This window comes from Macaca fascicularis, chromosome 2, assembly GCF_037993035.2.
Source record: "Macaca fascicularis isolate 582-1 chromosome 2, T2T-MFA8v1.1".
NCBI classification, from domain to species: Eukaryota; Metazoa; Chordata; class Mammalia; order Primates; family Cercopithecidae; genus Macaca; species Macaca fascicularis.
The window spans coordinates 36,550,355-36,567,418 of NC_088376.1; the positions used below are offsets into that span (position 1 = coordinate 36,550,355).

A 17,064-nucleotide genomic window follows, 5' to 3' on the forward strand; every position below is an offset into this window, starting at 1 on the left:
ACACTTCAGCCCGGGCAACACAGCAAGACCCCACCTCAAGAAAAAAACAGTTAAAAAAATGAAGATAGGCGTTATCGTTTTGGACAAATTTTATGAATATATCTGTGGTACATAAACGCAGACAGAGGTTTAGAAGAATATTCTTTAAAATATTACTTTCTTCTTTATGCTTTTCTGAATTGTTTCAATTTTCTTTTATAAAGAGTATCACTTTTACAGTAACCATAAAGGTATTTCAAATTGATAAACTGCAAAGCATCCAACTTGCCCTCCAGTTGTTGGCAGTCACTATTCATTGTATGCACCAAAACAGACTATATATATTTTATACATCATTATCTCATCCACTCCTCACAACAATCCTAACACTGATATTATTACATTTATCTTACAGATAAAATAATTAAGGGACATGGTTCAGTCCCCTGTTGAAGGATATTCAATAAGTAAATGACAGAGATAAGTTTGACTTCAGAAGTCATGCTCTTAACTATTATATTATGGTATGATCTCCCAATTCTTCCTATTCAATATTCTCTCTCTTTCTTTTTTGAGACAGAGTCTTGCTCTGTCGCCCAGGCTGGAATGCAGTGGCACGATCTCGGCTCGCTGCAATCTCCATCTTGTGGGTTCAAGCAATTCTCCTGTCTTAGCCTCCTAGGCAGCTGGGATTACAGGCATGTGCAACCCCGCCTGGTAATTTTTGTATTTTTAGTAGAGACGAGGTTTCACCATGTTGGGCAGGCTGGTCTCGAACTCCCAACTTCAAGTGATCCACCCGCCTTGGCCTCCCAAAGTGCTGGGATTACAGGCACGAGCCACCGCACTTGGCCCCTATTTAATATTCTCTTGACCTGGGAAAGATCAAGTAAAAACCAAAGGGTAAGTAAAAATTGTATTTCTAAATACAATCACCAAAATAAAGAGAATTTTATCCTTAGGGACACTTAATGTTTTCCATTTTCTAAGTAAGGAATATCTCTGAACTTTTTAAATAGCCAAATGAACTAAGAAGCTGGGCGCGGTGGCTCATGCCTGTAATCTCAGCACTTTGGGAGGCCAAGGCGGGCAGATCACCTGAGTTTGGGAGTTTGAGACCAGTCTGACTAACATGGAGAAACCCCATCTCTTCTAAAAATACAACATTAACCAGATGTGGTGGTACACGCCTGTAATACCAGCTACTCGGGAGGCTGAGGCAGGAGAATCACTTGAACCCGGGAGATAGAGGTTGTGGTGAGTCGAGATTGTGTCATTGCACACCAGCCTGGGCAACAAGAGCGAAACTCCCTCTCAAAAAAAAAAAAAAAAAAAAAAAAAGAATAAGAAGTAAGAAGTACTATTGCCTCCTAAATTATATTATAAAAATCTCTATTTCCTACTGACCATGTATCCTCAAACATAACAGTAAAAATACACCTTACTTAATTTGTTAGTCCTCCGAATAACTGTCTCCCTTTCTGCTGTAGTGCTAGATTATCAAGATAATTCATAAAAACAGGAGTATCTCTGCCTGAATCAATTTGGTTTACTATTGAACTCCACTATGACAATATGGAAACCATGAGTTTCAGTCTTCAGAGTCCATTCAAGAACAGACTGTCAGTGGTTGTAGATGGTTTACATCAGGGTTTGGCAAACTTGTTCTTAAAAGGCCAGATGGTAAATATTTTAGACTTTGCAGACCAAACAATCTCTTCTGCAATTGCTCAACTTTTGTCTCGTATGTGAAAGCAGCCATAGGCAATTTGTAAGTGAAAAGGCATTGCTGTATTCCAATAAAACTTCACTTACAAAAACAGATGAACCAGCCCATCCACCCTTGGTCTACATCAGTGGTTTCAGCAAAAGTGTTACTTCAGGGGTTATTCTGGACATTTGTGAGGGTGATTTTGGTTGTTACAATGTGTGTTTGTATGTTGGAAGGTGCTACTAGCACGCAGTGGGTAAGGTACAGGATGCTGGACATTCTGGGGAACAGTCATGCATATAATTATCTCATATCTTACATGATATTCTAATGTCCCGACAAATTCATGTATGTAAAAAAAGTGGTTTATAATTAGATGAGCCTAGAACCTGTTTGAAATATAAACACTTTTTTTGTTTTGCAGTTTTAATATACGCTAATATTCCAAAAAGGTGACTACTGTATAAACTCATGGAAGACCACTGCTACTCATGATATCTGAGCCCCCAGATTGGTCTCAGCCTTGGGACTGCTGGATTTGTGGTGACTTTACATAGGTATACAAACGTATTAATACTCCATCGTTTTCTAGTGTAGTCAGCCTTAGGCATTACATAACTGAACATGTATCTTTTCTATATTATGCACCTTCTATTTCTCCTATGCATCACAGAGTGCTGTACTGCCTGCCGCTTTTTTAAATTATAAAAGTAAGTAGGTTATATTTATAAATTTCATTTTAATAGAGGGAATGTTACACAAATATTTGTAATAAAATGAAGATGCTGTATCTGATGTGTTGCCAAGATCTGGCCTACATGTTTAACTGTCTGAAGGCAGAAGACAGTATTGGATGATCTCTTTGGGACAGTCTGGTCCTAGATCAAGAAAGGGAACATTTGAAACAACTTCACTTGAAAACTGCTTACTCTATGAATACATAAATATCATAACTTCTGCATATTAAAAGGCTCTTCCCTTTTATCAATTACCAATTACCAATCCATTTCAGGAAAAGATTTAATATAAACTTTAATGCAATATACTGGTTCAATTCTGTTAAGGAATTTCAGTAATAAATTATATTTTTTATACTGAGAGGACTGGCATTTTAAATCGTATAAAAACATACATCCTATATGTTCCCTTGAAAGTCTTATGTCTACATCAAAACAGAATATACAAGGAAACATTCAATTTTGAGGGAAAAAAATATACACACATCCCTTGTGGGGCTACTATGAGAATGAAATGAGATAATACTCAGCAACTGGCAATAGGTAACATAATAGGTAATTAGATAATAATAGATAACATTACATAATAATTCATAATAGGTAATACAAATATACTGTAGAAGAGCTGCACTATTTCAAATGGATGTACCAAACACTAAGATGCTTATATCTATTACAGATTAATTTTACTTCTATATTTTCCTGTCCTAATTTCTTTATCAAACAGAAAACAAACTGAAATAAGAGTTACCAAAAGGGAAGGTGAAACTAATCATATTCCTGAAATGGTTCATCATTTGTTAAACAAATTCTTATGCTATCTATGAATGGCTGAACACAAGTTATCAACAAAGTAAGCATTACAGATAGTGGGGGAGTACAGTCAACTCAGGACTGGCTGAAATAGGGAAGAGATTCTCAATTCTGGATACTGATGCCATTTGTGCTAGAAATCTGTCTTCAGGTTAGGCTGTCAGGTTGACTGAAGAAAAATCTGATAATTTAAGTCTCCAAAGTCTTAAAAAAAAAGATAATTAAAACATGCTCAAAAAAGACTATCTTAATAAAGGAGGGCTGCCAGAGTACTTAGTACTACTCCCAGAGAGCTCTAATCTGAAAAATCACTAGTAAAAATAAACTTAATCTCAGATCCAGATGTATTACTATTAATAGACTCTAAACTCCTTGAACACAGGGATTCTTTTAAGCTATACTGATCATTCATGGATCCCAAGTTTCTAGAATAGTGGCACCAAATAGGTTCTCCAATGTTTGTTGTGCATACCCTAAAAAATATACATTTTTTATATATATATATATGAGTGAACCGAAATGTGAGAGGCTATTTTCAACAGATGTGGTAAATTAAAAATCAACTGGAGAGATTTTGTAGATAAAGACACATGAAACAACAAAATAAACATTTCCTTGTAGATGCTCACAATAGCTTTAGGTTTCCTTATAAATTTCAGTCATATTACCATGAAACAGAAAGATGTGCCAACTACCTGTAATCTGCTCCTAGAGAGGCTGCAATCCCATTTAGTTCACTCTGCTTCTTACTGAGTTTTTTACTAACACATACCACTACTCTGTGAAGTGGCTTTGGGGCTTCTTCCTGTCCATGGAAAATAAAAGAAACAGATCAGTCATTATTGTCTGAAATGTTATCTAAAACTTCCTTTCAATAAGAGAACTAATCCTACCTTCTCTGACTGGGCCTCTTTCAGCTGAGGGCTGGCAGAAAGAGCGACAGCATTTCGAGAGCTATTTGCCAAAGCAAGTTGCAAGTTTTTGACAATAACTTCTGAGAGCGGTGTACTCAGTTTCCTTTTCTGTTGGCTGGGATGTCCTGGAGTTTCCAAGGCTGCAAGTGCATCCTATACATATGAAGGAGAGAGCGAGAAGGAGAAACGAAGAGAGAGAGAAGCAAGATGGGTTAATAGGACAGGAAAAATAAAGAGGAGGAGAGAGGGGTAAAGAGAGAGAAGGGGGAGAATCCTCAAAATTAATGGGTTACAGTTTAACCTCCTCTAGTTTTCCTCCAAATAACAATAAAAAGAATAAACTGATCGAATCTATATACTGTGAAGAACAAAAATTCCATACTGTCCAGCAAATTGGTTCAAAGAGACTAACAAGCTTACATTTTCAGCAGTGCTTGCCTCTTACCTGAATCTTAGAATTTGAAAAAAAACAAAAAAACAAAACAAAACGAATAAACTCAGAAGGAAGCAAACAAGCAACGATGGATATAATCAAGAAATGAATTATAAAGAAGGTTAGAAAGTCAAAACGAGCTGAGAATTACAAAAAAAAAAAAAAAATCTTCAAAAGTTCAAAATACATTCCTGTTCTAAAGCCACCAACAAAAAGGAAGCTACTGTTGTCCGGATGGCTTGCTCATTCTCTTTTGCATGTGTACAGTATTCCACGTATGTATCAGAATGTATTTACCCTGTGTACAACTGATAAGCTTTAGGTTAACAATCTTTTGCTAGTATAATGATGCAATGAATAACCTTGTACACAAACCATTTTGCACATACAAGAGTAAAGGAAACCTTTTAAGCAAAATGTATCTACCAGCCCAGTGCAGTAGCTCCTGGCAGTAATCTCAGCTACTCCAGAGAAGTTGAAGCAGGAAGATGGCTCAAGGCCAGGAGTTTGAGACCAGTCTGGCAAACACGGTGAGACCCCATTTCTTTAAAACAAAAAACAAAAACAAAAAAAACCTAAAAAAACAAGACCAACATGTATCTACCAATGTTGACATTTTCATGAGCAAAGTATGAGTGTGTGTATTTTCCAAATGTGCTTGATAACACAGTAATCAGATTTTTCCTTTTCGACAATCTGATGACTAAAAAATTTTATCTGTATGCTTTAATTTTCTACTCCTTTATACTGAATGAGGTTAAATATCTTTGTGTGTGTGTGTGTGTGTGTGTGTGTGTGTGTGTGTGTGTGTGTGTATATTTTAAGACGGAGTCTTGCTCTGTTGCCCAGGGTGGAGTACAATGGCGCGATCTCGGCTCACTGCAACCTCTGCCTCCTGGGTTCAAGCAATTCTCCTGCCTCAGCCTCCCGAGTAGCTGGGACTACAGGCATGCGCCACCATGCCTGGCTAATTTTTCGTATTTTTAGTAGAGACAGGGTTTCACCATGTTGGTCAGGCTGATCTCGAACTCCTGACCTTGTGATCCGCCTGCCTTTGCCTCCCAAAGTGCTGGGATTACAGGTGTGAGCCACCGCGCCTGGCTATATATATATTTATATCTAATTTTTTGTGACAACTATCTGCTCCTATCCTTTTCCCATTTGTCCACTGGGTTGTTAGTCTTTTTTTTTTTTTAATTGCTTGTATGAATATACTTTTATATTCATTTGTATGAATTTATATGTGCATGTATCAACTGTGATATAACATCCGTGTATTTACTTTCAATTTATCATTTGTCAAATTTTTGCCATGGAGCCTTTTGTTTTTTAGAGATGGAGTCCTGCTTTGTCACCTAAACTGGAGTGCAGTGGCATGATTATACATCACTACGGCTTCTAACTCCTAGGTTCAAGGGATCCTCTCACCTCAGCCTCCCAGGTAGCTGGGACTCCAGATGCACAACCCTGTGCTCAGGTAATTTTAAAATTTTTCATAGAGACAGGGTCTTGCCGTCTTTCCCAGGCTGGTCTCAAACTCCTAGGTTCAAGCAATCTTCTCTTCTTGGCCTCCCAAAGGGCTGGGATGACAGGTGTGAGTCACCGTGCCTGACTGGAGAATTTGTTTTGTTTTTTGAGACAGGGTCTTGCTCTCTTGCCCAGAATGGAGTGCAGTGGCTCCATCCTCGATCTTAGCTCACTGCAACCTCTGCCTCTGGGGCTCAAGCAATCCTCCCACGTCAGCTGGGACTATAGGCGTGTGCCATCACACTCACAGAATTTTTAATGCTGTCAAATTCATACAAATCTTCTATTTCTTTTGGAGTGTATGTTATAGTTAGGCCTTCCCCACACTAGGATTATTTTAAAAACAAATTCATGACATGTTTGGGAATTTTTATGGCTTCATTTCTTATGTTGAAATATCTGATCATCTAGGCTGGGTATGGTGGTTCACGCTTGTAATTCCAACACTTTGGGAGGCCAAGGCAGAACTGCTTGAGCCCACGAGTTCTAGACCAGCCTGAGCAACATGGTGAGTGTGAGACTCTACCTCTCCAAAAAATACAATTAGCTGGGCACAGTGTCATGTACCTGTAGTCTGAGTTACTCAGGAGGCTGAGGTGGGAGGACTGCTTGAGCCCAGGAGGTCGAAGCTGCAGTGAGCCATGATGATGCCACTGAACTCCAGCCCAAGCGATAAAGGGAGATCCTGTTTCAAGGAAAACCCCAAAAGTTGATCATCTAAAAAGTATTCTGATGTAAAGTGTGAGCTTTAATTACAAACGTATTCTCAGATGGCTACCTAGTTGTCTAATTTGAATACTACCTTTATTACATAATACATTCCCCTATTTGTGGAGTATAATCTTATACACTAACTTGATTATTCAGGTGACAACACACTGCTTTAATTACTGCAACTTTACAGGAGGTTTTAATAAATGGTAGGGTTACTCCCTACCTGCAATTATTCTTTTCAGATTTTTTAAATACTGTTTCTGCTTGCATTTTTTTCTAGGATCTACATTACCTTTCAATATGGTTTGGATTTGTGTGCCCACCCAAATCTCATGTTGAACTGTAATCCCCAGTGATGGAGGAGGAGCCTGGTGGCAGGTGACTGGATTATGGTGGTGGATTTCTCCCTTGCTGTTCTTGTGATAATGAGTTCTCATGATACCTGGTTTGTTTTGAGATGGAGTCTCACTGTTGCCCAGGCTGCAGTGCAGTGGCGCGATCTTGGTTCTATGCAACCTCCACCTCCTGGTTCAAGTGATTCTCCTGCTTCAGTCTCTCGATTAGCTGGGATTACAGGCATGTGCCAACACACCCAACTTATTTTTATATTTTTAGTAGAGATGCGGTTTTGCCATGTTGGCCAGGCTGGTCTTGAACTCCTGACCTCAGGTGATCCACTCACCTTGGCCTCCCAAAGTGCTGGGATTACAGGTGTAAGCCACTGTGCCTGGCTGATATCTGGTTGTTTAAAAGTGTGTGGCATCTCCCCCCGCTATCTTTTCCTCCTTCTCCAGCCATGAAAGACGTGTTCACTTCCCCTTCACTTTCGACCATGACTGTAAGTTTCCTGAGGCCTCCCCAGTGGTGCTTCCTGTATAGTCTGTGGAACTGTGAGTCAATTAAACCTGTTTCCTTTATAAAGTTGGACGTGGTGGCTCACACCTGTAATCCCAGCACTTTGGGAGGCTGAGGTGGGTGGATCACTTGAGGTTGGGAGTTTGAGACCAGCCTGCCCAACAGTGAAACCCCATCTCTACTAAAAATACAAAAATTAGCCGGGTGTGGTGGTGGGTACCTGTAATTCCAGCTACTCGGGAGGCTGAGGCAAGAGAATTGCTTGAACCCAGCAGGCGGAGATTGCAGTGAGCCGAGACCACGCCACCACACTTCAGCCTGGGCAACAGAGCAAGACCCCGTCTCAGTATAAAAAAATAAAAATAAGAACAAATTACTCGGTCTGGGGTAGTTCTTTATAGCAATGTGCAAACAGATTAATATGCCTTTACAGATCTTGACGATGCTTAAATCTATTTTGCCAAGAACATAGTCTTTCTATATGCTAAACTTTAATTTTTTTAATTTCTTCAAAGCATTTTAGAGGATTCCTCATACAAAAATCAGAAGCTCCCAGACCACCTCTATCTGCCTTCAGCACACGTGCCACTAGTACTTTCCTCTACTTAAGTAGATCCCAATGCCTCTCAGACTCAAGCCTCCTGCAAGTCTTCCTTCTCTCATCTGCATCATCAATTGGCTCTCTACTGGCAGTTACACTGGCATATAGTTATTTCTTCTTCTTTTTTTGAGACAGGATCTCAGTTTGTCACCCAGGCGGGAGTGCAGCGGCATGATCACTGCCCACTGCATCCTCTATCTCCTGGGCTCAAGCAATCCTCCTGCCTCTGCCTCTCAACTAGCTGGGACTACAGACGTGCACCACCATGCCCAGCTAATTTTTGTGTATTTTGTAAAGACAGGGTCTTGCCATGTTGCCCAGATTTGTCTTGAACTCTTGGGACTCACGTGATCCTCCCGTCTTGGCCTCCCAAAGTGCTGGGATTATGGGCAAGCGCCACTGAGCCTGGCTATTTCTTCTACCTTAAAAAGAAAACAACATTCTTTTGACCCTACTTTGCCCCATAACTACAACTCCATTTTCTTGGCTCCCCTTTATGGCAAGACTCCTTCAAAAATCATTATTTACATTCAATGTCTCCCATTCTTCTCATTTCTTTATGAACCCACACCAACTTCCATCTCCATCATGCCACCAAAACCCTTAATGTTATGATGACACCATTGACCTCCATAATGCTAAATCCACTGGCCAATTTTCTATTCTCACCTTTCTTGATCTTTGAGCAGTACTGGACATAGTTAACCCCTCCTCCCTCTTTGAAATACTTGGCTTCTAAAATAATCTCTAGGCTTTCCTCCTCTCTTATAGCTCCTTCTCAGTCTCCTTTGCTGGTTCCTCCTCTAAAGGTGAGCACCTCAAGGTGTTCCTTAGAGCTCTTTTCTTCAGCTGGGCATGTTGATTCACACCTATAATCCCAACACTTTGGGAGGCCAAGGCAGGAGGATTGCTTGAGTCCAGGAATTTAAGGCCAGCCTGGGCAGTGTGGTAAGATCCCCGTATCTACAAAAAAATTAAAAATTAGCCAGGTATAGTGACATGCACCTGAAGTCCTAGTTGCTTTGGAGGCAGAGGTAGAAGTATTGCTTGAGTCCAGAGGCCAACGCTGTAATGGGCTATAATCATGCCACTACACTCCAGCCTGGATGACACAGCGAGACCTTGTCTTAAACAAAACAAAACAAAACCAAAAAAACCCTCTTTCCTTTCTTCGCCTTCTCCTGTTCTCTTGGCATCTGTCCTCACATGGCTTTACATATTACCTACAAACTCAGAACCCCAAATTTTTATCTCCAGCCCAAACCATTCCTCAAACTTCCAGCTTTATTTGCAACTGCCTATTTAACAACTACTTGGATATCTAACAGGCATCTCCAACTTAATGTGTCTAACATGTGAACTCTTCATCTTTAGGCTCCAATCCCAACCTGTTCTGTTCAACTCAGTTGATTGGCAACTCCATTTTTCTCATCTCTCAGACCAAAAATTTGAAAAGAATCAAATTTTAAAACCTACCATGTATTGTAGAAAACTGATTTCAAATGATTGAGAATTCTTGACATCTAGACATCCTCGTAAAACTATTTGAGTTCAAAGATAAAAGGAAAGGCCAGGCGTTGTGGCTTATGCCTGTGATCCCAGCACTCTGGGAGGCCAAGGTGGACAGATCACTTGACATCAGGAGTTCAAGGTCAGTCTGGCCAACATGGCAAAACCCCGTCTCTACTAAAAATACAAAAACTCACCAGGCATGGTGGCGCATGCCTGTAATCCCAGCTACTCGGGAGGCTGAGGCAGGAGAATCGCTTGAACCCGGGAAGCAGAGGTTGCAGCGAGCCGAGATCGTGCCACTGCACTCCAGCCTGGGTGACAGAGCGAGACTGTGTCTTAAAAAAAAAAAAAAAAAAAAAAAAAAGATAAAAGAAAAATCCACATGACCTCCAGGCAAAAAGATGAAATAACTTACAAAGACAAGATAATTTAATTAGATTGGCATCAGATTTTTTTCAAAAACAACACACACAAAGCAAGGCAGTAGTGGAAGAGCGTTTTCAGGAAACTCAAGAAAAAAACCAGCAAACTAAGAATAGTACATCCAAACAATCTGTAGTAGAAACAAGGCCATAGTAAAAGTTATGAACATGCATAACTCAAGGAATACTGTACACAAGTGTACACACAGATTCCTGAGGAACCTACTAGAAAATGAACTTCATCATACCAAAGCTGACAGGAAAGCTTCAAAAAGAAGAGTACTATTTCATATATTTGATTATAGAGTTAAGACCAAAACAAGGGTGGGGTCTGTGGGTTGAAAAAATATATTTTTCCTCCTGACAAAGTAAAAAAATATGCAATGAAAAACAGAAGAGAGAAAAGGGGGAAACAGAATAAAATCTTCTATACAGGCAATTAGTGGGAGCCAAAAACATAATTGAAAACTGACAAATAATAAAGAATACCATTTAAGTAGGAAGAGGTATGCATCATCATGCCCAGCTAATTTTTCCAACTTTTTGTAGATGTGGGGTCTCACCATGTTGCCCAGGCTGGTGTCCAACTCCTGCCTCAAGTGATCTACCCCTGATCAGCCTCATAATGTGCTGGGATAACAGGCATGAGCCACTATGTCCAGCCATCCTTGTACTTATTTCTTTTTGAGACAGGGTCTTGCTCTGTCATTCAGGCTGGAGTACAGTGGTAGGATAGCTCACTACAGCCTCAAACTCCTGGGCTCAAGCCATCTTGCCACCTCAGCCTCCTGAGTACCTAGGACTACAGGTGCACTCCACCAAGCCCAGCTAATTAAAAAAAAAAAATTGTCCGGGCATGGTGGCTCAAGCCTGTAATCCCAGCACTTTGGGAGGCTGAGACGGGCGGATCACTAGGTCAGGAGATCGAGACCATCCTGGCTAACACGGTGAAACCCCGTCTCTACTAAAAAATACAAAAAAAAACTAGCCAGGCGAGGTGGCGGGCGCCTGTAGTCCCAGCTACTCAGGAGGCTGAGGCAGGAGAATGGCGTAAACCCGGGAGGCGGAGCTTGCAGTGAGCTGAGATCCGGCCACTGCACTCCAGCCTGGGCGACAGAGCCAGACTCAGTCTCAAAAAAAAAAAAAAAAAAATTGTTAGAGATGGGGGTCTTGCTATTTTGCCCAGGCTCGTCCAGAACTCCTGGTCTCAAGTGATGCTCCCACCTCAGCCTCCCAAAGTGCTGGGATTACAGATGTGAGCCACCATACCCAGCCCCTTGTACCATTTTTATTTTGCAACTTTTTGTAAGTTAGAAATTATTTTGAAGTACAAAATGAAATAAAACAGCTTATAATAGCAAGTATCAGCAAAGATGAGGAACATTGGGTACACTCAACACACTACTGGTGGAAGCATAAATTCGTATAATCACTTTGGCAAAAAATTTGTCGTTCTCTACTGAAGCTGAAATAGAACCCAACAATTTCACTTCTAGGTATATACCACATAGTAATACACACACATAGACTCCAAGAGACACGCACAAGAATGCTCACAGTGAAATTATTTTGTAAGGGCAAAAAACCAGTAACCAACTAAATGCCCATCAACAGTACACTGGAAATGTAAATTCGGTATATCCATACAAAGGAATAAATAAATGAACTATATTTGCATGTAGCAAAACAGACACATCTAAATAAGGGTTAAAGAACAATTTTAAAAAAGCAGACTCAAAAAAATACATACTCTGATACCATATATTTAAAAGTCAAAAGCAAGCATAACAAAACAATAGGGTTAGAAGTCAGGAGTATACTTTAGGGAGGAAGCAGTGATGGAGCCACAAGGAAGTGTTTACAGTGCTGACCATGGTCTCTATCTGAACGTGTATAGTGGCTTCCCAATGATTAACCCTGATAATTCATTAGCAGTATACTTACTGGACTGCTCTGATGTATATTAATTAAAAATTAACTTTAAATAAGAGGTGAATTTTTTGGTGGGGAGGGAAGGTGAGGCCTAAGAGATGGTCAATTTTGTGATTATTCCATAGGCCCTTTCATGTTTTGAGTAAATAATTCAATATACCATATTATATCAGTTTGAAGAACCACTGATTATAAGATGAAGCATTATTTATGTGCCATCAAAAAAGAAAGAAAAAGGAGAAAAAACACTGCTCAATATTATGACTCTAAACAATAAAATCTTTAAATGTGTTTTTTGTACTCACGCTATTCAGAACTATCAGCTTTCCACTGCAAAACTTTTATTGCAAAGTATCTACATAAGAATGGTCTCGATGACTGAAAATATTTCTACTGTTTTCTTGCCTACTAATATTATTACATTTGCTCTTCGGAGAGTCTGTGAGTTATGAGACTTCAGAGATCATCTGGATTTTACAGATGAGAATAATGAAGCCGAAAGAGGTTGACTTGCTTTTAAAAGGCAGTAGGGGACAAAGAAGAGACTTGATCCTACACCTCACAGTTCCCAAGACTGATTTTCCTTTATTTCTTAAAGGATATGGACCTGAGTATTAATCACAGTACAAAATGTTACCTCAGAAGAGATTTCATGTGAAAACTTAGAATTTTGAGTTTAATAGTAAAGACTTTTTTTTTCATGTGGGTCACTGGAATTCTCACCAAAAATAAAGACATAAATTAGCTTGGGGAAAATTGTCCTGGATATCAGTTAATATTTATTTTCTGAATATGAATAATCTGTAAACTTTTTAGTAAGTCTGCTCCAAAACACACTAATAAAAATTATTAAAATATTGCTTCTAAATACCCTACAAGCAAAAATATCAACAGACAAATGAGTAAAATAATTCTGCAAAGGTTTGTAGATAAAGAAATCATAGACAACGGTTTGAACAGCCACTTAAGACGTCAAAAGCTACTAAAGAAATAGTGATGAAAATCAGCTTTGGAAAATAAAAGAAAATCATATGGAAGATTTTATTAGCCCCTGATTTGCAAACAAATTTTTCAGAAAGGGAGCCATACTATACTGCTCAGGAGATCAAACTAAAACACAGACTTAACTCATGTCTTTACAGGAAACAATTCAAGTAAGGTGATACACACACATTTTCAGAAGGCAAATCGTGGCTGTACTCTGAGAACCAACATATAAAGTAGCAGTGTGTTTACATTTTATAGTTTATAAAGTGATTTCATCATTTGATGTTTATAATCTATGAATTTTCAGAGCAAATATTATCTTCTTTGTATGAAGAAACAAACTGAAGCTCAGGTATGTTAAATGATCGGCCTAGTCATACAGTTCAAGATTGATCTAGTACTTGAACCCAGATGTCCTAATTTCATACCATATTTATCTATAGCTCTTACCTTAACCCTAAATGTATTTTGGGACTCAAAACATTCAAACGCAATAACAAAAATCTACTTGCCAATGTCTCTGGAAAATTTACTACTACACTTTAGAGGTGATGCTGAATTTGGTGCTTTAACTTTATAAACGGTAAAACTGTTAACTCTGGGACCATTGCCTATAAAGCTTACCTTCACATCAAAGGAAGGCTTGAAGAGTTTGTCCTTGGACAGGAATTTTGATGGTGTATCCAGGTGTAGTGAGGGCTCCTTCTGAAGTGGTTGTCCTACTGCTGGGGAGGCTGAAACCTGTCTGGCATGTTGTGAGACCACAGCACGGAAAGCTTTACTCTGAAAGCGATTCATATCTAAAGGTGTAATGACGGTTTTTCTGTGAGTTTGCAGGCGTGTGCCAGGATGCTCTGCAGTATCTGAATTTAGATTGATTCCATTTGTTATTTCTGTTTCCAAACTTCGTTCTAGAGATTTAAAATGAAAAGAAACAAATATGAGCCACTAATGCCCACTTTTTTCCAGTACACAAGAAGTAATGTTTTACATCTGTTTTATTTCCTTTCTTTCTTGCATAACTCTTGGGCTCAAGTGATCCATCTACCTTGTCATCCCAATCTAACTGTTAGTTTTCATGTCAATTCTTAGTACACTTTAAATGACAAAATTATATACCCACTTTCCAAGAAACAAACCAGATTATGCATTAAATATATGTTGAGTTAGACAAGCACATTAACTGAAAAACTAAAAATAGATTTCCTGTTTCATCTTGCTATGTCTCAATAAGCCTATTTGCCAAAAATTGTATCAGTGAATGTCTTTCTAGTCAATGACAGGCTACAAAGAAAATCTGAATTACTCAGAGTTAACTACAGTAAAGTTTTGGAAAGCCCTTAATCAAATTTTAATACGACCTAAACATCACTTAGCCTCAGTCATAAAATTACCAGTCTGTCTGGCAAAATAAGTAATGACTCTGAGAGGTGTTCCCAAGCTGCTGATATGCCCCTGAAGTTTGCCCAGGAATGCTATTATCTTACAAGAGAGGGTACTGTATTCTTCCACCTCTGCCTTCCACCTGTTTTCAACATTTAACAAAAAAACTTATTAGATAGCTACTCCATGCCAGGCCTAGTGTTAGACACGGGAAATACAGAATTCACAAGACATGCATGTTCACTGCCTTTCTGGAACTTATAATTTAGCAGGGAGACACAAAATAAACCACCATTATAACACCGAGGTAAGAGATAAAAGGGATGATACAGAGTGTCATGGTGAAACAAAACATTACACCAAGACAAAAGGCCATACTTAGTGAGTCAAGAAAGGCTTCCCAAGACAGTGTGGCGATTCCTCAAGGATCTAGAACTAGAAATACCATTTGACTCAGTGATCCCATTACTGGGTATATAACCAAAGGATTATAAATCATGCTACTATAAAGACACATGTACACGTATGTTTATTGTGGCACTATTCACAATAGCAAAGACTTGGAACCAACCCAAATGTCCATCAATGATAGATTGGATTTGGATTAAGAAAATGTGGCACATATACACCATGGAATACTATGCAGCCATATAAAAGGACGAATTCATGTCCTTTGTAGGGACATGGATGAAGCTGGAAACCATCATTCTGAGCAAACTATCACAAGACAGAAAATCAAACACCGCGTGTTCACACTCATAGGTGGGAATTGAACAATGAGAACACTTGGACACAGGGCGGGGAACGTCACACACCGGGGCCTGTTGTGGGGTACGGGGGTGGGGGAGAGATAGCATTAGGAGAAATACCTAATGTAAATGACGAATTAATGGGTGCAGCAAACCACCATGGCACATGTATATATGTAACAAACCCGCATGTTGTGCAAAAGCACCCTAGAACTTAAAGTATAATAATAATTAAAAAAAAAAAAGAAAAAAAAAAGAAAGGCTTCCCAGTGAAAGTGGTATCTTAGCTGAGAACTGAAAGATAAGAAGGAAGAGCTGGCAACTGTGAGGTGGTCTACAGGAAACATGCAGAAGCCCAAAGATAAGAGGAGAGAGAGCACATTAATTACATGGTATGTTACTGTGAGCCATCGAAGGAATCAACAATAAATAGGAGCCAGGCTTACATCTTTAGACTTCAAACACTGAGACCCTCACTGCACCCAATGTGAAAAGCGAAAATCAATGACCTTTTCTAAACACAAGCATTGGCACGTTTATATCCCAGAAACCATCCAGTTGTAAATATATATAAAATAACAGAATAAAAGTATTAACCTTCTTCAGACGAATTTTCAATCAGAAAATGGCTTTCGTCTGCTCTCTTTCCCGTTCTAGCAGTCTCCAACAGCCAAGCTATAGTAACTGCAGGTAAATTCCACTTCTTTGCAGCTTCATATTTAGAGCCACCAGGTTCCTTCAATATAAGATGAGTACTGGCAAACATGCCTTTCTTTGCATTGGATTTGCGAACAAAGTATTCTTGAACACTGAAATTTATATTTAAAGAAGTGGAAATGGTCACATATACAATTCACCCGCAACACTTAAGAACAACATTTCCAACACAACAGTGTGATTAGAGATCATGTAAGTATAAAAAAAATACTGATTAAAAGTTGGTTTATTCTATCTGAAATTAAGCTAATCCCCTTACAAATGCTTACTCTAGGGTAAAAATGTATTGCTGTAACAAATTTTTTATAAAAACATAATTAGACGTATTATGTTTTCAGACAATTAGACAATTATGCATAATTAGACATACAAAGAACCGACAGCAAAATTACTTCCTTTTGAGACAGGGTCTTGTCTTGGTATGTTGTCCAGACTGGAGTGCAGTGGCACAATCACAGCTCACTGCAACCTCCACTTCCCAGGCTCAAGCTATCCTCCCACCTCAGCCTCCCCAGTAGCTAGGACTACAGGTGTAGTTCCTAACCACCACATCTGGCTAATTTTTGTATTTTTTGTAGAGATGGGGTTTCACCATGTTGCCTAGCCTGGTCTCAAACTCCTGAGCTCAAGTGATCCTCCTGCTTCAGCCTCCTAAAGTTGGGATTACAGGCGTGAACCACCTCACACAGCCAAAATTACCTCCTAAATTAGTTATCACCCCCACACTTTGTCCTTTCCCCCCAAAAGAAGGCAAGGAAGAAGTGACAGGAGCAAAGTGTATAAATAACACATTATTATTATTTTTTAACCTACTACAACTTTCCAAAGCATTTCTACATATTATCTCATTTGATCCTCTCAATATTTAAGTATCGATATGGGAAAAAATAGAGAGAAATTAAATGCCTCAAGATCACAGGATATTACACACAGAGAATACAGGGCAGAAAAAGAAGTCTATGACTTGGGAGTGAACCGAATTCCATGATTTCTTTTATGACTTCTGGGTTTTACGTTCCAGTTCCCAACTTTTCAGATTTTTTAATTTCCCATGTTTCCTGACACTTTTTTTCTATGT

The 17,064-nt window shown here is 39.1% G+C and overlaps 1 protein-coding gene and 1 long non-coding RNA gene across 7 annotated transcripts in view; one reads left to right on the forward strand and one right to left on the reverse strand.

The window, feature by feature from the left end:
• TOPBP1 (DNA topoisomerase II binding protein 1) overlaps positions 1 to 17,064 on the reverse strand; it is a 64,428-nt gene that overhangs the window by 25,752 nt on the left and 21,612 nt on the right. For all 4 annotated transcript variants that reach the window (XM_015445096.4, XM_045386973.3, XM_005545792.5 and 1 more), the window contains exons 13-16: positions 15,867 to 16,078; positions 13,762 to 14,048; positions 4,134 to 4,307; positions 3,936 to 4,045 (exon numbers count right to left, since the gene is read on the reverse strand). In XM_015445096.4, coding sequence (XP_015300582.3) covers positions 3,936 to 4,045; positions 4,134 to 4,307; positions 13,762 to 14,048; positions 15,867 to 16,078 — 783 coding nt within the window. The remainder of the gene's footprint in view (positions 1 to 3,935; positions 4,046 to 4,133; positions 4,308 to 13,761; positions 14,049 to 15,866; positions 16,079 to 17,064) is intronic.
• On the forward strand, positions 4,303 to 8,056 carry LOC135969627 (uncharacterized). 3 transcript variants are annotated; one of them, XR_012430705.1, is made up of 5 exons: positions 4,303 to 5,117; positions 5,921 to 6,064; positions 7,109 to 7,206; positions 7,623 to 7,666; positions 7,916 to 8,056. It is a non-coding gene; the product is annotated as an uncharacterized lncRNA (long non-coding RNA). The 3 variants fall into 3 exon arrangements; XR_010584943.2 differs by lacking the exon at positions 7,916 to 8,056 and having other exon boundaries at positions 7,623 to 7,759; XR_012430706.1 differs by lacking the exons at positions 4,303 to 5,117; positions 7,916 to 8,056 and adding an exon at positions 6,526 to 6,622 and having other exon boundaries at positions 5,927 to 6,064; positions 7,623 to 7,759.